The 22368-nt window shown below is 45.6% G+C and overlaps 1 protein-coding gene across 2 annotated transcripts in view; it reads left to right on the top strand.

Moving 5' to 3' along the window:
- COG7 (component of oligomeric golgi complex 7) overlaps positions 1–21720 on the top strand; it is an 87015-nt gene extending 65295 nt beyond the window's left edge. For both annotated transcript variants that reach the window (XM_055561486.1, XM_055561488.1), the window contains 4 exons: positions 158–241; positions 4392–4506; positions 18541–18684; positions 21337–21720. In XM_055561486.1, the coding sequence (XP_055417461.1) occupies positions 158–241; positions 4392–4506; positions 18541–18684; positions 21337–21503 (510 nt within the window). In that variant the 3' untranslated portion in view covers positions 21504–21720. The remainder of the gene's footprint in view (positions 1–157; positions 242–4391; positions 4507–18540; positions 18685–21336) is intronic.
- Positions 21721–22368: the final 648 nt, after the last annotated feature.

Raw genomic sequence — 22368 nt, 5'->3', positions numbered from 1 at the left:
TGGAGGAAGAGAAACTCCTGCTCTGCCACGTGGCAATGACACCAGAGGCCAGCTCTGAGCAGAGACAGCGCCTGCGGTGGGTGCCGCGTTCTTCCTGTTCTTTCCCTTGCTGCCTGGGTGCTGTGACCCTGACTACTTCCTCTCCTTCCTCCCCTAGAGCTGGAACACTGCTGGCATTGGAGAAACCCTGACCGATGACCTGCCCACCTTCAGTCTCACCCCGCTTGAGTACATCAGCAACGTAAGAACCTCTGCACACTTTGCTCTGTGCTGATCACAGCATCTGAGACCGTGTCGTGTCTGACCCTTCCACGTGCAGTGGTCCTGGCTGCCCTGGTGCTGTCTGGACCTGTGCTTTGGGACAGTCTCCATCCATAGCCAGGAGTTTAAGGAAATGCAGCTGACTTCCTTAAGTCAGCTGATGAAACACATGTGGATTTTGGAGCCGAACACATTCCTGCCCCTGCCCCATCCCTCTCAATGTGAGATGTGGCCAAAACCTGAGGGCTTCAAAGTGCGAGTCCAGTAGGACCGGGGTCCCCAACCTTTAGGATCTAGTGCTTAATGATCTGAGGTAGAGCTGATGTAATAATAGGGGTAAAATACACAATAAATGTAATGCACTTGAATTATTCCCAAATCACACCCCCAGCCATGGGAAAATTGTCTTCCATGAAACTGGTCCCTGGAGCCAAAGATGTGGGAGACCACTGCAGCAGGAGATTCAGAACTTGGGAAGATGGGAAGCATCATGGTCAAATTCTTCATGTCTTTTCAGAAGAACAGTGTATCATAGTTGTGCGTTCAAATCCAAAAAAACATGTAGTGAGCACGTACCTTATACCAGGCCTGTGTGCTCATGCTTAATTTCATAGCAGCAGGTACATCTCTTCCCTGGTAGCTCAGAAGGTGAAGAATCTGCCTGCAGTATGGGAGACCTGGGTTTGATCCCCTTGGTTGGGAAGATCCCCTGGAGGACAGAATGGCTACCCACTCCAGTATTCTTGCTTGGAGAATTCCATGGACACAGGAGCCTGTCCATGGGGTCGCAAAGAGTTGGACACAACTGAGCGACTAATACTTCCACTTTCAAGTAAATCTCTACAAGAATTTTAGTTATACAGGCTTAATGTTAACAAAGAGCAGAATGAGCCTTGCGGGGGAACAGGGGCACCTCAAGGCCTTTGCCCCTTCACCTTTCACCCTTGGGAGCTGATTGTCTCCCAGACATCTGCGTGTGGCCTCTCCTTTATTGCCCTTCCTGCAGTCCAGCTCCATTGTTTCTAAATGTCAGTGAACCTAAGAAATACCGTGCGGGAGCAGCAGATCCCAATCATGTCTTCCCCATACTGTGGGAGAGTTCTGTGATTTTTCAGGGGTGATTTTGAGGTGGGTGATCTCTGCCATGAGCATTCACTTTAGGACCCACCCCTTTGTAAGTCATGACTACTGAAAAGATGGGAAAGAATTTTAAAAGTAAACACGGTACAGTTAGAGGAGGCCTGTGTGATCCCACTGGTGAGTAGCAAAGAGGATGGCCTTCCACAGTCTATTCATTGAGCAGTGTCATTGTCCACAGGGCAGTTGTTTTCCTCTGTTTTCAGGGCATCGTCCAATATTCTGGACTGAGGGAGCTGAAAATGTGAGTTGGTCTTTACAACCAACGAGAAGACTCTCATTTTTAGGATTGAGATTTGTGTGGCGGTGGTGGTTTCGTCGCTAAGTCATGCCCGACTCCTGTGACCCCGTGGACAGTAGCCTGCCAGGCTCCTCTGTCCATGGGATTCTCCAGGCAAGAATACTGGAGTGGGTTGCCATTTCCTTCTCCAGACTTGTGTGTTGCACTGTAAATTGACTCCAGAAATGATGTTGCTTTCCAGAAGGGACTCGAAAGGTTTTTCAAATTGACTTTTTAAAAATTATTTGTTTATCATTTTTGGTCCTGCTGGATCTTTGCTGCTATGCTTGGGCTTTCTCTAGACGCAGTGGCTTCCCCTGTGGTGGAGCACAGGCTCTAGAGTGTGAGGGCTTCAGAAGTTGAGGCGCACAAGTTTCGTTGCCCTGAGGCACGTGGGATCTTCCCAGACCAGGGATCGAACCGGTGTTCCCCTGCATTGGCAGGCGGATTCTTAACCACCGGACCACCAGGGAAGTCCTAGACCGAGGTTTGTCTTCACAACAACTTAGTGAGCCGGTTGGTGGCAGCCATGTTTTCACATCAGCAGCACCGAGGCTCTGGGGGATGGGAGTCGGGTGGGGAAGCCATTTATCCAGTGGCTGCTCTCTTAGGATGCCAGGATGCTGTATGTGTGTCTCACACAGGATTAATTTCATCCTTGCCACAGCCCTTTGAAGTAAGTGTGAGATCACCCTCATTTCAGAGATGATGAAACCAGGGCCCCGGCTGGTAAAGTAAGGTGCCCAACGTCACACAGTGGGAGAATCAGAACTCAAGCCCTTGTCCTCTGATCACAGAGCTTTTCATGTTTCCTGAGTCACTGTGCTTACCTAGACAGGATATTGACGAGTATTTATTGAATATGTGAGAATAATAGACAAACCTCTAGAGGTCTGATGAGAAGCATCTTTTCCCACATTGATTTCCAAAAAATAAACGTAGAACTCCCAAGAGAAACCTGGTGTCATGGAATCTCTCTAGGAATCACAGTGATTCCCACAATCTGAGGCCCATTAATTGAAGTTCGAGGTGTCAGATGATTGAATACTTGTACCTGACACTTTGCCTTGTTGGTGGATGCCCTCACCCACACAGAACTGTGTGAGCATTATGAGGGGATGAAACAGAACGTCCTTGGGAAAAATGAAACGGCATAGATGCAAGGCATAATGATGGCGATTCTTTATTTCAAGTAAAACTGGCTACAGGTGAAAGAGGTACCAAGTACAGGAATATGCCTGTGATCTCTGCACATGGTAGGTATTCAGGAAGTACTGGCTGAGTGGAACTGAAATGAAGACATTCTAACCCCAAAAGTCAGCATCCTTCTCTTCCCCCAGCCTTGGGGAAAACGATGATTTTGTCGCCATTTCAAGCTGCAATGTACAGTGGCTGTGGTTATTAGCCACGTACGCGGCCACTTGTCTAGTTTGAGTGAAAGATTGTGTTAAGTAAATGAAAGGAAAAGGTGCTGATGTCATTTATTTTACCATCTGCGTATGTACTTCTTTAAAAGGAGACCAAACTAACAATTTCTTATTAGCACAATGGGCTGCATTAAATGTTTGGAAATGAAGGCATTAATCTGGGCTGTAGACTCTTTTGGGAGTCTGCCTTAAGTTCTGGACACCTGCCATGGTGTATGTAAGGCCAGATTGAGAAGATCTTTCTCAGATAGTCCTGGGACGTTAGCTGGCAGAATCAGTATCAACTCTTAAGTGGGAATGAATGTATAGAATCAATCTGAAGCCAAAAAAAAAAAAAAGCAACAACAGGCTCCAGTACTTTTTAAAGAAAATATATATTTTATATTATATATAATATATTATAAAATATATATTAATATGTAAATTATATATTTATAAATTATATATAAATATATATTATAAATATATATATTATATATGTGTATTAAAGAAAATGTATATTCAGGCTATTGTCATAACCTGAAAATCAATCTCATTTTGGAACGAAACATATACTTGGCTCATGCTTACCTTTACTTTGTCCTAAACAGTTGTGAGTTGTAATAGAAATACTTGTCAAAAACGTATCCATGATGACACACATGACTAATCCTGAGTTGCTTTATGGCTCATCTCTAATGTCTTGTAATCCTACCTTTGCAATTCCTCACCAACCAAGAAAGTTTATTTTCTAGAGTTTGTGTTATGAAAACATACAATTTTCCCTCCAAATTAACTTATAAACTGCTTCCCCCACCCCCCCCACCCCCCCAACAAAACTCCTTCCTTCACCAGCTTCAGGAACCTGGAAGGAAGAGACCCAGATCCAAATCCAAAAGACACGACTGAAATTCTTGCTTGACCGTGCACTTGTTGACATTAGCATCTTACCGGTTTTTCATCCATGAACAGTAATAATAACATATTTACACAAGCGCTTTACATTTTACAAAGCACTCTGGTAATCCATTACTCATTTGAGGTAGAGCTCACATTGAATGCATTCCAGAAATATTGAGGCCATTAGTGAGAAGGATGAATCTATGATCTACATGCAAACTGGCAGTGGTTTTATTTTTCAGACGTTGCCTAACCCATATTACCACACACTGGACAGATCAGGCCTGGGGCAGCCAACAGGTCTCGCAGTTTTGTCTGCCCACTGTCTGCCTTCTCATGAACGTCCTGCATGCGATAGTTACACGCATGCGTCAGCGCCGGGCTGACAGCGCTGTCTTTTGTTTCAGATTGGGCAGTATATCATGTCCCTCCCCCTGAACCTGGAGCCGTTCGTGACTCAGGAGGACTCAGCCTTAGAGCTGGCCTTGCATGCCGGGAAGCTGCCATTTCCTCCTGAGCAAGGTGAGAGAGACGTGCGGGACAGGGAGCAGCGGGCTGGGATATGATCGCAGTCTCCTTGCGGCCTCACCCGCATCACACACATGTCCTTCACACTCCCAGTGAAATAGGTGTGAGAGTGCACAGGAGTGACTGGGAGAGATTGGGGTTTTCTTATTGTACCCGCCGAGGGACTTCTGCAGGATGGAGTGTGTAAGGGAAGGCTCACTGTGCAGGGTGTCTCTGGGTGAACCCCCCAGTGCCCTCAGTGGGAAGGTGGTGGCAGGTGGGCCTGGGCTCATAGGCATTCACTGATGACAGAAGGGAGCTCACAGGGCGGGGGGTTCGCTAGGTGCGCTCTTTCTGCTCCGCCTCTCTGTGGGCCATGTGCGGAGTAAAGTGGACCCTTGTAAGAACAGTTCTTGTCAGAACAAAAACCAACTCTCCAGCACAGAGGTTTGCATTTCCTGTCCAATTGCCTCTGACTGCAGCAAGCTCCCAACTCCCCAAGGCTCCTGGGTCTATAAACTGACAAGGTAAAAATACAACACATGGACACGTTTCCTTTTCCTCATTCTCTTGGCCTGACAGATTTGAACAGGGGCCACGTACTCTCTGATCAGAAATCATCTTCTCTCTAAATTGGGCACGATAGGCCTCCCTCTTTAAGGCTGAACAGACAGGAAAAAAGAATCACTTGGTGTATAAAGGATTCAGCAGCTCAAGAGAAGGCACCACGCTGAAAATAAAATCACATTGAAAGATTATAAATTAAGGGTTGCTAAAAGGGATCTCATGTAAATGCAGATTAAAAAAAAAGATGACTGCGTCACTGTTAGAAGAAGTTGAATCAAATCAGAAGATAATAAATAGGACTAAATGATTCTTGGTGTGGGTAACAGGTGGATTCCATCGTGAACCCGTAGTAGCCAGTGCCCTGGTGTGTCCAGTGCCCTGGTGTGTCCAGTACCCTGGTGTGTCCAGTAGCGCAGTGCCGATGTAGGTAAAGAAGAAGCCGACAGACGTGTAATGGCAAAACCACATGAGTACTGAGCAAACCTCGTGCCTCTCATTTAGGCTTTCACAGGAAGATTAATGAGAAAAGAGAAATTGTTCCGTATAATCAGTGCATTTGACTGAATCAATACATCAAGCTTTTTATCCCACAGAGAATTAGGATTGTTCTCAAATTTCCACAAACTGTTTGTAAAAAGTAATACAAATAAAATCTGTAAGTTTCATAAGATTATAAATGTTGATGATACTTATGTAATTTTTTGGCTGCAGCACCTGACATGTGAGATCTTAGTTCCCTGACCAGGGATTGAACCCAGGCTCCCTGCAGTGGAAGCACGGAGGCTTCACCACTGGACCACCAGGGAAGTCCCTGATACTCATATAATTTTTGAAGAAAAGAATAATTCTGTTTAAAATTCAGATTTAAAATGTGAAACCTGCTAAGCTAATCTATGAGTGAGATTAATTAATCTTAGGGATAAGGAAGAGAAGACTTTGAAATGAAAGAAATTGTAAAAAATATAAATGGTAAGCTGGAAAAAATAGCAACATATATGATAGATGATGGTTATATCCTCATTTTATAAAAGTTCTTATGAATCAGTAAGAAAAAAGTGAACACCCACAGAAAAATAAGTAAGTAACCTGAAGGCATTCCAATAAGCTAAAACATATAAAGAAATGTTTAACCTCAGTAATTCTCAAAGAGCTGCAAATGAAAGTAACGTGGTTCATTTTTTATAACCTATCAAATTGACTGCATTTACATCCATATAGTTTAAGTGTTTATTTAATATTTGGCAAGGTGGAGGAAAACAGTTTAAATTATACAGTTTGAATTCCTGAAGGACTATTTGACATAAGATCAAAGGCCTTAGAAATGTGTATACCTTTTAGATCAGGAATTCTGCTATATAAGTGTGCTAATAAAATAATCACGAGTATAACTCTATAAATGTATGTCCCACCATTGTTTATAAAAGCAAGAAAGAAAAATAAATGTGAAACTGTAGAAATTTTGATTAGAAATTTTTGGTATATCCATATAACTAAATGCTATACAACCATTAACGCATTCAGTTCAGTTCAGTCTCTCAGTCATGTCCGACTCTTTGCGGCCCCATGGACTGCAGCTTGCCAGGCTTCCCTGTCCATCACCAACTCCCGCAGCTTGCTCAAACTCATGTCCATTGAATCGGTGACGCCATCCAACCATCTCATCCTCTATCGTCCCCTTCTCCTCCTGCCTTCCATCTTTCCCAGCATCAGGGTCTTTTCCAAGGAGTCAGTTCTTCGCATCAGGTGGCCAAAGTATTGAAGCTTCAGCTTCAGCATCAGTCCTTCCAATGAATATTCAGGACTGATTTCCTTTAGAATTGACTGATCTCCTTGGAGTCCAAGAGAGTCTCAAGAGTCTTCTCCAAAACCACAGTTCAAAAGCATAAATTCTTCAGCGCTCAGCTTTCTTTGTGATCCAACACTCACATCCATACATGACTACTGGAAAAACCATAACTTGGACCATATGGACCTTTGTTGGCAAAATAATGTCTTTGCTTTTTGATATGCTGTCTAGGTTTGTCATAGCCTTTCTTCCAAGGAGCAAGTGTCTGTTAATTTCATGGCTGCAGTCACCGTCTGCAATGGTTTTGGAGCCCCCCAAAAATAATCTGTCACTGTTGCCATTGTTTCCCCATCTATTTACCATGAGGTGATGGGACCAGATGCCATGATGTTAGTTTTTTGAATGTTGAGTTTTAAGCCAGCTTTTTTGCTCTCCTCTTTCACTTTCATCAGGAGGGTCTTCAGTTCCTCTTCTCTTTCTGCCATAAGGATGGTGTCATCTGCATATCTGAGGTTATTGATATTTCTCCCAGCGGTCTTGATTCCACCTTGTGCTTCATCCAGCCCAGCATTTTGCATGATGTACTCTGCATATAAGTTAAATAAACAGGGTGACAGTATACAGCCTTGACATACTCCTTTCCCAATTTGGAACCAGTCTGTTGTTCCATGTCCAGTTCTAACTGTTGCTTCTTGACCTGCATACAGATTTCTCAGGAGGCAGGTAAGGTGGTCTGCTATTCCCATCTCTTTAAGAATTTTCCAGACTTTGTTGTGATCCACACAAAGGCTTTGGCATAGTCAATAAAGCAGAAGTAGATGTTTTTCTGGAACTCTCTTGCTTTTTCAGGGATCCAGCGGATGTTGGGAATTTGATTTCTGGTTCTTCTGCCTTTTCTAAATACAGCTTGAACATCTGGAAGTTCTCGGTTCATGTACTGCTGAAGCCTCACTTGGAGAATTTTCTATTTTCTAGAAAATAGAAAATTTCTAATTTTCATAACTTTGCTAGTCTGTGAGATGAGTGCAATTGTGCGGTAGTTTGAACAGTCTTTGACATTGCCTTTCTTTGGGACTGGAATGAAAACTGACCTTTTCCAGTCCTGTGGCCACTGCTGAGTTTTCCAAGTTTGCTGGCATATTGAGTGCAGCACTTTCACAGCGTCATCTTTTAGGATTTGAAATAGCTCAGCTGGAATTCTGTCTCCTCCACTAGCTTTGTTTGTAGTGATGCTTCCTAAGGCCCACTTAACTTTGCATTTCAGGATGTCTGGCTCTAGGTGAGTGATCACACCATCATGGTTATCTGAGTCATGAAGATCTTTTTTGTATAGTTCTTCTGTGTATTCTTGCCACCTCTTCTTAATATCTTCTGCATCTGTTAGGTCCCTATGCTTTGTCATTTATTGTGCCCATCTTTGCATGAAAAGTTCCCTTGGTATCTCTAATTTTCTTGAGGAGATCTCTAGTCTTTCCCATTCTATTGTCTTCCTCTGTTTCTTTGCACTGATCACTGAGGAAGGCTTTCTTATCTCTCCTTGCTGTTCTTTGGAACTCTGCATTCAGATGGGTATATCTTTCCTTTTCTCCTTTGCCTTTCACTTCTCTTCTTTTCTCAGCTATTTGTAAGGCCTCCTCAGACAACCATTTTGCCTTTTTGCATTTCTTTTTCTTGGGGATGTTCTTGATCACTGCCTCCTGTATAAGGTCATGAGTCTCTGTCCATAGTTCCTCAGGCACTCTATCAGATCCCTTGAATCTATTTGTCACTTCCACTGTATAATCATAAGGGATTTGATTTAGGTCATACCTGAATGGTCTAGTGGTTTTCCCTACTTTCTTCAATTTAAGTCTGAATTTGGCAATAAGGAGTTCATGGTCTGAGCCACAGTCAGCTCCTGGTCTTGTTTTTGCTGACTGTATAGAGCTTCTCCAGCTTTGGCTGCAAAGAATATAATCAATCTGATTTCGGTGTCGACCATCTGGTAATGTCCACATGTAGAGTCGTCTCTTGTGGTCCTGGAAAAGGATGTTTGCTATGACCAGTTTGTTCTCTTGGCAAAACGCTGTTAGCCTTTGCCCTGCTTCATTTTGTACTCCAAGGCCAAACTTGGCTGTTACTCCAGGTATCTCTTGACTTCCTTCTTTTACATTCCAGTCCCCTGTGATGAAAAGGACATCTTTTTTTGGTGTTAGTTCTAGAATGTTGTGTGGGTCATCATAAAACCATTCAACTTCAGCTTCTTCGGCATTAGTGGTTGGGGCATAGACTTGGATTACTGTGACATTGAATGGTTTGCTTGGAAATGAACAGAGATCATTCTGTCATTTTTGAGATTACAAAAATATTTAATGCAGTATACAGTATGAGTCCGTTTAAAAAAAAGCTTCTATGTATATAAGTGGAAGAAGAAAAGACTAGGGGACTTCCCTGGCTATCCAGTGGTTAGGACTCTGCACTTTCACTGCCGAGGGTATTGGTTCGATCCCTGGTCGGGGAACTAAGGTCTGTTAAGCTCTGTGGTGAGGCCAGAAAGAAAAGACTGGAGAACGCTCACCACCACTATCAGTCAGTGTATCCACTTTGAAAACAGTTTGGCATTTTATAATAAGAGGGACAGTGTGCATACCCTCAGCCTATCAGGTTACTCCCAGATGTACATCCTAGAACCTCTTCAATAGGTGCCTCCATATATATCTATAAGGATATTTGTGGTGACTTGATAATAGCCACAGACCGGAAGCCACAAACCGAATATCCATCAGCCATCAGTGGGCACCTACATTATGGTGCAGTCAACCAGTCCATTCTGAAGGAGATCAGCCCTGGGATTTCTTTGGAAGGAATGATGCTAAAGCTGAAACTCCAGTACTTTGGCCACCTCATGCAAAGAGTTGACTCATTGGAAAAGACTCTGATGCTGGGAGGGATTGGGGGCAGGAGGAGAAGGGGACGACAGAGGATGAGATGACTGGATGGCATCACTGACTCGATGGATGTGAATCTCAGTGAACTCCGGGAGTTGGTGATGGACAGGGAGGCCTGGCGTGCTGCGATTCATGGGGTTGCGAAGAGTCAGCCACAACTGAGCGATTGATCTGATCTGATCTGATGGGATGAAATAGTATGCAGTATTAAAGGTGAACAAGCTACAGCAATACATAATGACATGAATGATTCTGACAAACATATTATCAAGCAAAAGAAGTAAGACAGAATGTGAACAGCCAAAGCTCAAAGGCTTGCTGGGGGATGCAGAGCATGGTACCTGGGATCCTGCTACGTGCGACTGGAGAGGCATGTGGGAGATTTCAGGTCCTGGCAGTGGCCTTTGTCTTGAGCATAGAAGTGGTTGCACTGGCATTGGTTTATGGTTGTTCTGTAAGACATGTAATTTTTTTTATATATGTTCTACCACATGTATGATATATCTCATGACTTGTACAAGAAGAAAACCAAAGATTAGACCCTAGGAGTATAAATTGGTAAAGGTTGTCTGGAGGGTGATTTCCATCAACAGCTAAAGGACACCCATCCTTTTTGATCCACCAGCTCTTCTTCTGCATGTCCATCCTAGAGGAATCCATATATAAGTGCCCACAGAGGTGCATATGAGGCAGTTCATTGCACAAAATTACAAAACCCAAATGTCTATTACTCAGGGAGTAGATAAGTATATTGTGATGTATCCATAATGTTGAAAAATTCTTTTTGATTTTCTTTATGGGAGGTAGAACTATCTGTACCTAGAGATAAGGTCTTCAAAAATACGGATTTTATATATTGTTAAGACAGAAAAGATCTGTTATTGTTAAGACAAAAAAGCAGATACAAAATAATTCATGCAGTATTATTTCTGTTTTGAAAATACCCCCACCTTGTCTATTTCTACATGTATGTTTGCATGTAAAAGTATTGAATATAGATCTGGCAGAATATGAACCAAACTCTCTTCCATTGTGGTTTGATGAATTTCTTTAGTATTATGTTTCGATTCCTTTCTAATTATCTTTTGTATATCTACTGTAGGTTTTTGCTTTATGGTTGCCATGAGGCTCACATATAATATATATACACACACACACATACTTCAGTATATTTTAAATTGATAGAAACTTACACTTGAGTGCATTTTTAAAAACTCTACATTTTTACCTCCCCCATCACATTAAATTTTTTATGTCATATATCTTTTTGAGTATCCCTTGACTAATTTTTTTAGTTAATTTTGCCTCTTAACTTTCATACTAGCATATTCTGCCTTAACTATATATTCACCTTTTACCAGAGAGATTTTTATTTTCATGTTTTCTTGTTATTAGTTAGTGCCTTTTCTTTTCAGCTTAAAGAAGACCCTTCAATATTTCTTACAAGGCTGGTTTAGTAGTGATAAACTCCTTTAACTGTTACTTGTCTTGGAAACTCTCTCTCTTTCAGTTCTGAATGATAACCTGAGTGATAGACTGTTCTTGGTTGGAAGTTTTTTCCTTTCAGCACTTTGAATATATCATGCCAGTCCCTCTGACTTGAAGAGTTTCTGTTGAAATATCAGCTGATAAAAAAAATTAGCTGATAATGTTATGGGGTTTCCTTGCATATAGCAAGGTTTTGTGTTTTCTTCCCCCCATTGCATTTAAGATTCTCTCTAACTTTTGACATTTCACTTATAAAGTCTGTTGGTGTGGTTCTCTTTGGGTTCATCTTATTTGGAACTCTGTGTCCTGGATCTTGGTTTCTGTTTCCTTCCTCAGGTTAGGGAAGTTTTCAGCCATTAGTTCTTCAAATAAATTTTCTGCTTGTTTCTCTCTTCTCCTTCTGGGACCCCTATAATGCAAACGTTATTCTACTCGATGTTGTCCAATAAGTCTCTTAAGTTATCCTCACTTTTTAAAATTCTTTTTTCTTTTTGCTGATCTGTTTGCATGAGTTCCACTGCTCTGTCTTCCAGGTCAGTGATTCGTTCTTCCGGTTCATCCAGTCTGCTGTTGAATCCCACTAACTAATATTTTTCAGTTCATATTCTTGAGCTCTATTATTTCTGTTTGGTACTTCCTTGTATTTTCTCTCTTTTTGTTGGTGTCCTCACTGTTCATCCATTCTTTGCCCAAGCTGGGTGACCATCTTTATGACCGTGAGTTTGAACTCTTTTTTTTTTTCAATGTCTTTATTTTTTTTTTAATTTTATTTTATTTAACTTTAAAATATTGTATTGGTTTTGCCATATATCAAAATGAATCCTCCACAGGTATACATGTGCTCCCCATCCTGAACCCTCCTCCCTCCTCCCTCCCCATACCATCCCTCTGGGTCGTCCCAGTGCACCAGCGCCAAGCATCCAGTATCGTGCATCGAACCTGGACTGGCTACTCGTTTCATATATGATATTATACATGTTTCAATGCCATTCTCCCAAATCATCCCACCCTCTCCCTCTCCCACAGAGTCCAAAAGACTGTTCTATACATCATTGTCTCTTTTGCTGTCTCGTATACAGGGTTATTGTTACCATCTTTCTAAATCCCATGTATATGCATTAGTATACTGTATTGGTGTTTTTCTTTCTGGCTTACTTCACTCTGTATAATAGGCTCCAGTTTCATCCACCTCATTAGAACTGATTCAAATGTATTCTTTTTAATGGCTGAGTAATACTCCATTGTGTATATGTACCACAGCTTTCTTATCCATTCATCTGATGGTGGACATCTAGGTTGTTTCCATGTCCTGGTAGACTGTTTCATTAAGGCATTTTTCTCAGGTTCAGTCTCTTTCTTTCATTTGGAAACTTTTCCTCTGTTCCCTCATTTTGCTTGACTCTCTGTGTTGGCCTCCGTGTAACAAGCGAAAGAGCCCGCTCTCCCAGGCTTGAAGGAATGGCTTTGTGTAGGAAATGAACCTTATCACTCAGCTTCACCCTAGCTCTCGGTTGTCTCTTATACCTCTGTGGTTGTCCAGGAAGCCTGGTTTGTTTCTTGATGGGTCCCAGGATGTGCCAAGACCTGTCTGTTCCTAAGGGGGTGATTACATTGAACGCCCAGATTCAGGCTGATGGGAAGCCAGATCCGCAGGTAACAGCTTTTAAAGTACGCAGGGGCTGCAGTCATGGACCCTGCTGCCCTCCAGACTGGAAGATCTGGTCTGGAGGTGTCTCGTGGGCGACAGCTGCAAGAATGGGGACTTAGAGGGGTGTGGAAGCTCCTTGCTGGGAGGCACCAGTGAGCAGGGGTAAAGCCAAGGGAGGGGGCACGAGTGATGTCTCCCTGCCTGCCTTCCCAGAGGGCACCTCTGTAGCCCGGGTGGCAAACCTGAGGCCAGTCCCGCAGGTTGAAGCTTCAGGACAATTAAATGGGCCTTTTTCACATGCAGACCGGTTGTGTTACAGTCTCCTGTGTGGTGTCCTGGGTGTGGTATCCTGCCCAGAATACCACAGCATTTTCTGATAGAAAAATGTTCAGCATTTTCTGAGGAAAAAACTCAGTGTTTTCTGACAGAAAAAAGGTTTTTTGTCATAATGCGTCAGAGTCTACGCCTTAGAGTTGATGTGTTTTGTATTGGTGTCACAGCATAAAAGCATATTACAAGGCTTAAGAATTCAGGGTCTCTTTATAGAGTTATCACTGCTCTACACTGAATGAAAGCCACCGTGCTTGTGTTTGATTGGACATCCCTTTGGTGTCCGTTGTTTGGAAGTCAGTGATACTTGCCACTGAAATTCACATCCATAGACTTATTATATACTTCCATGGAACTTTGTTTTTAAGTGACACTATGCATACAGACTTCATTTCTATGTCTATCAAGAAATGTACTTAATTCTCCGTGTTATCCTTGACTCTTTAAGGGCTGTGCTATAATGAGAATATGTTCTGTCTTACCATTAAACTCTAATTACATATACTAAGACCGTCCTTTGGATCCTATAAATGTGAATTTTGATGTAATAACTGCTAGTAAAATTATACTGAAACAGTAAAAAAAAAAAAAATTAAAATGACTTTCTGATTGCTATGGTCCTGCAGGGCCCAGGAGCATAAGCCCCTCTGGTCATCAGAGTCAGGCAACCTAGGCGTTCCCTGTGGGGAACCAGGGTTGGGAAGGAGCACGGGGGGTGGGCAGGACACACCTGCTTTTAGTGGTGCAGAAGGAGAGCGTGGTGGGGGAGGAGGGGCCCACACCCTCAGCTTTCAGGAGGCCATGTCTCTGCATGCCCCTCTGTGCCCCGAGGGAGGGGGAGAGTGCAGAAAGGTGTTTTCCAGCACCTCTCCTCCCCCAGGATATTCCCTGTGCCTCTAGCTGAAGCTTTAAGACTAGCAACTGAATTTCCTTCGTGTGTAATCCGGTCACCTCTCAAACTGCTGCCTTTGCTCTGGTTCCCAGGATGAGTCTCTGTGTTTGAGCTCCTCAACAGGAGTATCTCAGATCCCCACAGCACCCCCGGGTCCCACTGGTTTCAGAGCCAGATGTTTTGGGGACCGCATCTGACTGGTGCCGGTCCCAGGGTTGGTGCGCCGGATGTGGGGCACAGACAGACCCTTCGCTCCTCAGGGAGGGGCTCTGCCCGTGAGAGCCCTCCCTGCTGTGTGGGGGTTTTGGTGAGGCTGTATCTCTGCCTCTCCGAGGGGAAGAAGTGAGTTCAGGGTCTTCGTGTGTCACCATCTTGATCCTAAGTGATTTTTATTTTCATCTAATGGCTAATATACTTTTTTTTTTTAAGAGGAAGATCTCTTGTTGCCTTCCCCTTTTATTTTTTAATTAAAATTATTTGTTTATTTATTTCTGGCTGCACAGCGTCTTTGTTGCTGCATGCGGGCTTTCTCTAGTTGCAGTGAGCAGGGGCTACTCTCTACCTGCGGTGCTCCAGCTTCTCATTGCGGGGGTTTCTTGCAGAGCACAGGCTCTAGAGCGCGCACAGGCTCAGTTGCCCTGTGGCATGTGGAGTCTTCCCAGATCAGGGGTTGGACTGTGTCCCCTATATGGGCAGGCAGAGTATTAACCACTGGACCACCGGAGCAGTCCACTAATATGCTTTTTAAGTTTAAAGAAAAATTTTAGGGGCTTCCCTGGTGGTCTAGTCGTTACGAATCTGCCTTGCAATGCAAAGGATGCTGGTTTGACTCCCGGTCCAGGCAGATCCCACATGCCTCAGGGCAGTTGAGCCCGTGTGCCACAACTGCTGAAGCCCGTGTGCCCTAGAGCCTGTACTGCTCAACAAGAGAAGCCACCGCAGTGAGAAGCCCTAGCGTCGCAACTTGAGAGTAGACCCTGCTACCTGCAAATGGAGAAGGCTTGTGCGGCAACAGAGACAAAGCACCACCAAAAGTAAATAAGTGTTTTGTTTTAAAATGCTCCCAATATAAAACAAAAAAAGGAAAACCTTAAAAAAAATTTTTTTTTAACTATTTTTCATGCAACTTTCCATACACACACCCAAGTCATGAGACTAGTACAGTGAAACCCAGACACTTATCACCTGGGTTTAAGAATGGCTTCTTCTTGTTTCATATATTCTGCTCACATTTTTTGCTAGAGTATTTAAATCAAATCCCAGGCATCATGTTATTTCATTTAGAAATACTTCATTTAGAAATACTTCATTTTGTATCTTTTACTGGTAAGGATTAAATTCAGGTTCACATTCTTTGGCAAGAGAATGTAGTGCTGTATTTATTGTCTGTTGCCTTATATCAGGAGGAGCATAATAGCTTATTGTTTCACTGCCGATACATATATAGAGATTTAGTGAGTATGTGGTTGTTTCCATTCACTCACTTAAATGTTTATTAATTGTTTACCATGTGCTAGGCTCTGGGTTGAACATTGTTAAGAAGGAAAAAAAACCTTCCAGCCATAAAATAGCATTGTAATACTGGTTGAAACCATAACAAAAAAAAAGAAGCTGACCTGGGTAATTTTTTGTTTTTAATCTTTCATTCAATATGTTACTATGAAAATTTTCAGGCATACAAAAAATTGGAAAGAATTACCCAGTGAACTAGCATTCCAGATCAGATCAGTCGCTCAGTCGTGTCCGACTCTTTGCGACCCCATGAACCGCAGCACGCCAGGCCTCCCTGTCCATCACCAACTCCCAGAGTTCACTCAGACTCACGTCCATCAAGTCAGTGATGCCATCCAGCCATCTCATCCTCTGTCATCCCCTTCTCCTCCTGCCACCAATCCCTCCCAGCATCAGGGTCTTTTCCAATGAGTCAACTCTTCGCATGAGGTGGCCAAAGTACTGGAGTTGCAGCTTTAGCATCATTCCTCCCAAAGAAATCCCAGGGCTGATCTTCAGAATGGACTGGTTGGATCTCCTTGCAGTCCAAGGGACTCTCAAGAGTCTTCTCCAACACCACAGTTCAAAAGCATCAATTCTTCGGCGCTCAGCCTTCACAGTCCAACTCTCACATCCATACATGACCACAGGAAAAACCATAGCCTTGACTAGACGAACCTTTGTTGGCAAAGTAATGTCTCTGCTTTTGAATATTGCTGTCTAGGTTGGTCATAACTTTCCTTCCAAGGAGTAAGTGTCTTTTAATTTCATGGCTGCAGTCACCATCTGCAGTGATTTTGGAGCCCCCAAAATAAAGTCTGACACTGTTTCCACTGTTTCCCCATCTATTTCCCATGAAGTGATGGGACCGGATGCCATGATCTTCGTTTTCTAAATGTTGAGCTTTAAGCCCACTTTTTCACTCTCCACTTTCACTTTCATCAAGAGGCTTTTGAGTTCCTCTTCACTTTCTGCCATAAGGGTGATGTCATTTGCATACCTGAGGTTATTGATATTTCTCCTGGCAATCTTGATTCCAGCCTGTGCTTCTTCTAGCCCAGCATTTCTCATGATGTACTCTGCATAGAAGTTAAATAAACAGGGTGACAATATACAGCCTTGACGTACTCCTTTTCCTATTTGGAACCAGTCTGTTGTTCCCTGTCCAGTTCTAACTGTTGCTTCCTGACCTGCCTACAAATTTCTCAAGAGGCAGATCAGGTGGTCTGGTATTCCCATGTCTTTCAGAATTTTCCACAGTTGATTGTGATCCACACAGTCAAAGGCTTTGGCATAGTCAATAAAGCAGAAGTAGATGTTTTTCTGGAACTCTCTTGCTTTTTCCATGATCCAGCTGATGTTGGCAATTTGATCTCTGATTCCTCTGCCTTTTCTAAAACCAGCTTGAACATCAGGAAGTTCACGGTTCACATATTGCTGAAGCGTGGCTTGGAGAATTTTGAGCATTACTTTGCTAGCATGTGAGATGAGTGCAATTGTGCAGTAGTTTGAGCATTCTTTGGCATTGCCTTTCTTTGGGATTGGAATGAAAACTGACCTTTTCCAGTCCTGTGGCCACTGCTGAGTTTTCCAAATTTGCTGGCATATTGAGTGCAGCACTTTCACAGCATCATCTTTCAGGATTTGGAATAGCTCATTCCCGTCCCCATATTTTTTCTTTTCTAAAGATTTTATTGAAGTACAGTTGATTTACAGTGTTGTGTTAGTTTCTCATGTACAGCAAACTAATTCAGTTATACATATATATAAATTCTTCTTCATATTCTTTTCCAGCATTTTAACAGTAAAAGTTTTATGAAGCAGATGGTTAAGCAGCCAATAGGAACTTTTTGGCTTAGATACGGGCTTCCCTGATGGCTCAGATGGTAAATGTAGGAGACCTGGGTTCAATCCCTGGGTTGGGAAGATCCCCTGAAGAAGGGAATGGCTATCCATTCCCATATTCTGGCCTGGAGAATTCCACGGACAGAGGAGCCTAATGGGCTACAGGCTTAGATACATGATAAGTAGGAGGAGATTTAAAAATCGTTCCCGTGAGGAAATTGAACTTCCGGAACTGTGAAGTGATGTGTCCAAGGGTCACCCGCCCAGTGGGCTAGAGCAGACCCCTGCAAGAAGGTTGCAGGCTCCCCGTGTCGTGGTCCTCTTCCCTGCTGGAGGCACCTGTTTTGGCCACAGGGAATTGGGAGATCTTTGGAGGCAGCTGGAGCTGCTGTGGAGTCATGATTCTGGGCAGAGGAGGCACGTGCTGCCCAGGTGTGAGTGCTGGGCCCTAGGAGGCTCCCCGACTCCCTCTGACCTGGGTTACAGACAGGGGGGTCAGTTCCTGGTCTGCTAGTCCGGCTCTGGGCGGGTCATCTGATAGGCAGGCGCAGAAGTCCTCTTGGCCTGTGTGGCTGCATCGGCCCCCAGACTTTGAGACCGCTGAGGTTGTCCCACCTCACCTGACTGCTTTCTCTTCTGAATCCTCATTATACTAAGTCAATACCAGTTGACCTAAGATGTAATTGTCTTCTGTTTCCTGTGTTGCCCACCAAGACCGTAGCTTTGTATATACGTGCGGCACCTATCATGGCCCTGGTCACCCAGAACAGCCCTTTATGAGCTGGTGAAAGTGAATGTTTTAGTCACTCAGTTGTGTCTGACTCTTTGCAACCCCATGGACTGCCACCCATCAGGCTCCTCTGTCCATGGGATTCTCCAGGCAGGAATACTAGAGTGGGTTACCATTTCCTTCTCCAGGGGATCTTCCCAACCCTGGGATCAAACCTGGATCTCCTGCATTGCCTGCAGATTCTTTACCGTCTGAGCCACCAAGGAAACCTGTGCAAGCTGTCAGTGGGCAGTTTTTCCTGACCAGGCTCTGTTTCTTTGGTGACGACCGTCTTTCCCTCTCCAGGGGACGAGCTGCCCGAGCTGGACAACATGGCCGACAACTGGCTGGGCTCCATCGCCAGAGCCACGATGCAGACCTACTGTGACGCCATCCTGCAGATCCCTGAGCTCACCCCGCACTCCACCAAGCAGCTGGCCACCGACATCGGTGGGTCCCCGCGGCGGGCGGGGGAGGGCCGGCTCTCCAGGAAGGTTGTCCCAGGGCTCCTCTCAGCTTCAGCTTGGGGTTGGTCTGGGAAGCTTTGTTAAAAATGTGGATTCTCCAGTCCCCGCCCCCAGAGGCTCTGATGTGACAAGTCTGGGTGGAAGCCTGGGCACCAGTAGTTTGCCAGATGTCCCCGGGGATTCTCACAGCTGCCAGGGCTGAGAGCCGTTCAGGGGCGCCTTGGCAAGACAGGCTGGGATGGGTGAGGCAGACTGGTGTGATGCTGCCCTGCCCTGCCTTGCCTTCTGTTCATCCATATAATCATCATCCAAACCGACGTTGATTAAGTGCTCACTACAGGCAGGCATGCAGGTCCTGAGCCAAGCTCTCATGCCCATTGTCTTATGCAATCTTCAAAACTCCCCTGTGAGGTCGGCGCTCCTGCCTTCAGCGCTCTGATAAGGAAACGGGGGCACAGAACACTTGCGTCACAAGGCCACCCCACCAGGGTCGCCCTGCCGTCTCCACCTGAGTACCTGCCTGATTCCCAGGTCAAGGGGCGTGTGCCCATCTCCTCCTGCTGGCGCATGTCCCTGGAGGTGATGCCACCCGGTGGGAGGTGCTCTGAGGTTGGGGTGCAGCAGGCAGGCAGTCGGAGCATCTCCCCACCCTCTTGGTATCATTCCAGTGACTTGCCGGCTCTTTCACTGGAGGCAGCTCTTGGAGCGGTCAAGGGATCGAGTGGTAGGAGACTTGAAGAGTAGCAGCCTGGGGACCCAGCCAGGGCTTTGACCTGACTGAGCACAGGGCCAAGCCAGCCTCTGGTTTTGCCAAAGCAGAAATAGAAGTGAGATGCTTTCCTCCAGGTCACGGGGCAGTGAGCGACGGAGCCAGGTCTCGAACCCAGCTGCATGACCCCCCTCTCTATGCTCATTCATGATCAGCTCTCAGCAGTTAGAGAGCAGTGGCCAGCTCTCGTCATCTCACGGGGCACGTGTTCAGAGAAGAGATGAAGAGGTTCCCTTGTTCATCAGTGGTCCCTGTTAGTACAGGCAGGAGCACTGAGGGGAGAACCAGCAGAACTAGCGCGTGAGATTTGGGGGCAGCCCCTAGAGTTCACTTGTCCACATGTTGTCTTCCCTCACTGTTCAGCTCCCATCCAGATCCACCTCCTCACTCGCTCAGTGGTGACTGAGTGTCTGTTGCAAGCAGCCATCGTGCTAGGAGATGGGATAGAACCAGAGCGGTCTGGACAGTTCCTGTGCTCACTGAGCTTCCACCATGAGGGAGTGAGTGTGGGTTTAGGGCCCAGGAAGCTGCTCGGTGGTAACACGAGGGAGTGGTGAGGTCTGTGGCAGCACATTGACACCTTAGAGACACAAAGTTAAGCATTGAAACAAAAGCACTCTTGCTGTCTGGACAGAAGATGTTGTGGTAGATTGTGGGCTGCCACTTTGCAGGTCCTGGCCTGCAGTCGAGGGGAGCGCACAGTTTTATGGGTGCACATGGGCCGGAGGCAGGTGTCTGACCGGTTGGTGGTGCCCTTCCTGGGAAGTGGCTTGTCTGAGGGGGACGTGGGGTCAGGCATCCAGGACAGAGCAGGCACCGTCTACAGACTGCCCTGAGCTGGGTCTCGGAAAGAAGACACAGGGAAGATAGAGCCACGCTGGAGCTCCAGCCTAGTCGGGGAGGAGAGATGGACATGGGCGGTGATCAGAAAGTAGGGAGAAACTTGCTGGGTGATGTGTCTCCCAGCCCCTGGGAGCAGGAAGAGAGGGAGGAGCCGGAGAGGGCTGACCACGCTGCCCAGGAAGGACGAAGGGAAAGAATGCCCAGTTATTGACCACCTGCATCATATGGGGCGTGTTCATGGTCCTTGTCCCTCTTCACCCCTGACCGATGCTGCCTGAGGGTACTGACTGCCTCCAGGAGTTGAAACAGAGACACGAGAGGTCAAAGGAGTTACTGAGGTCACCCTGACCTTGGAAACCCCGTTTTCTCTTCCACTCTGCCTGTGCTGCCTGAGCTCGCCTGCCAGTTAGGATGGGGGATGCTGCTTTTCAGAAGAACAGGCCCCTCACACCCCTTTCTTGGAGACTTTCATCAACTGGGGCTGGGGGTGGGCTCAGGAATCTGTCCTCACTTGTACCCCAAGGGGTTATATCTGGAAGTTGTGGGAACCACATTATACCAGGGATTGCCCCCAGCACCATCTGCATCCCCCCTGTAGAGGCTCTGCTGGGGGGGGGTCTTTGGGAACTGCTTAGATAAACCCTGTGTCTCCTGACCCCTTGGGTTTTCCATGTGGTCAGTGGGGGCCACTGGGGAGCAGGGCTGGGAACCCAGGAGTTTTCAGTGTAGAGCTTCAGCTGAGGTCAGCGGATCGGGCTGCAGAGATGAGTGTGTGGTGGCGATGTTGGCAACTCCTTCGTTTATTTAGAATCCCTAGACCTGGGCCTGGGCCGAGCTCACAGTCATATTTGACCGTCCTGTAAAACACCCTCAGAGTGAAGGCCCATGGGCTGAGAGCAGATCTGGCAGCCAGCATCGGGGGGGTTGGGGGGACGTCTTGTTTCTTACTACGGGGAGGCCCTTGGGGCTCGTCTGCTTGGTGCTGAGTCTGTCTGTCTGTGTCCGTCTGCTCCCACCCCACAGACTACCTGATCAATGTGATGGATGCCCTGGGCCTGCAGCCATCCCGCACCCTCCAGAACATTGTGATGCTCTTGAAGGCCAAGCCCGAGGACTACAGACAAGTCAGCAAAGGCCTGCCCCGTCGCCTCGCCACCACGGTGGCCACCATGCGGAGTGTGGACTACTGACCCCCATGCTCCTGCTGACAAGAGTGTTGGGGCCACAGAACTCTCCGGAATGGTCTTGCTCTAAAAATCCACCTGGCATTGGCCAGAACTTGTTTCGAAAGGACTTGGTTCATTTGTATAATCAAAAAAAAGCCTGTAAATTAGAGGTAAATTATTTATTAGGAATTCTCAGATAATTTTTAAAAATGATTCCATCTTGAAAGTGCAATTAATAAATTCCGTGAAATGAAAGAAGGCCGTTTTCTTTCCATTTTTACTCAGTGAATATTTGGGTGCTTCCCACATGCTGTGCTGTCCACACTGGGGATTCGGCTGGGAAGGAGGCTGAAGCAGGGAGGGAGAGAGAATTAGCAGATAAACTGACTAAGGTCTGGCTTCCTTGGTGGCTCAGTGGTAAAGAATCCGCCTGCAATGTGGGAGACTCAGGTTTGATCCCTGGGTTGGGAAGATTCTCTGGAAAGCGGCATGGCAATCCACTCCTGTATTCTTACCTGGAGAATACTATGGACAGGGGAGCCTTTTACTTTCCTTTCCTACTAAGATCATCCAAGATGTTAGTGCTGGGGGGCCCAGAGGGCATCAGGTGGCAGTGGCCTGGGAAAAGCTGGACGGGCAACCCCAGGACCTAAAGGATGAGGGCTGTGCATGGTGACAAGCTCTGGAGGAGTGCTCAGGCTGAGGGCAGAGGCGGACCAGGCCCTGGGCATGTCCATGGTCAGCAGTGAAGTGGGAAGCTGGAGATAAGGTCAGGGAGGAAAGAGGTGCAGATCATAGCAGGTCCTGCAAGCCATGGTAAGGACTTTGATTTTCCCTTTTTTAAAAAACCCGCCAGGTGATATAGATTCTGTCAGGTTTTTTTCTTTTT

Source organism: Bubalus kerabau, chromosome 23 (assembly GCF_029407905.1).
Source record: "Bubalus kerabau isolate K-KA32 ecotype Philippines breed swamp buffalo chromosome 23, PCC_UOA_SB_1v2, whole genome shotgun sequence".
Taxonomy (NCBI): Eukaryota; Metazoa; Chordata; class Mammalia; order Artiodactyla; family Bovidae; genus Bubalus; species Bubalus kerabau.
The sequence above is the reverse complement of the archived record's forward strand: the minus strand, read 5'-3'. Positions and strand labels throughout refer to the sequence as shown.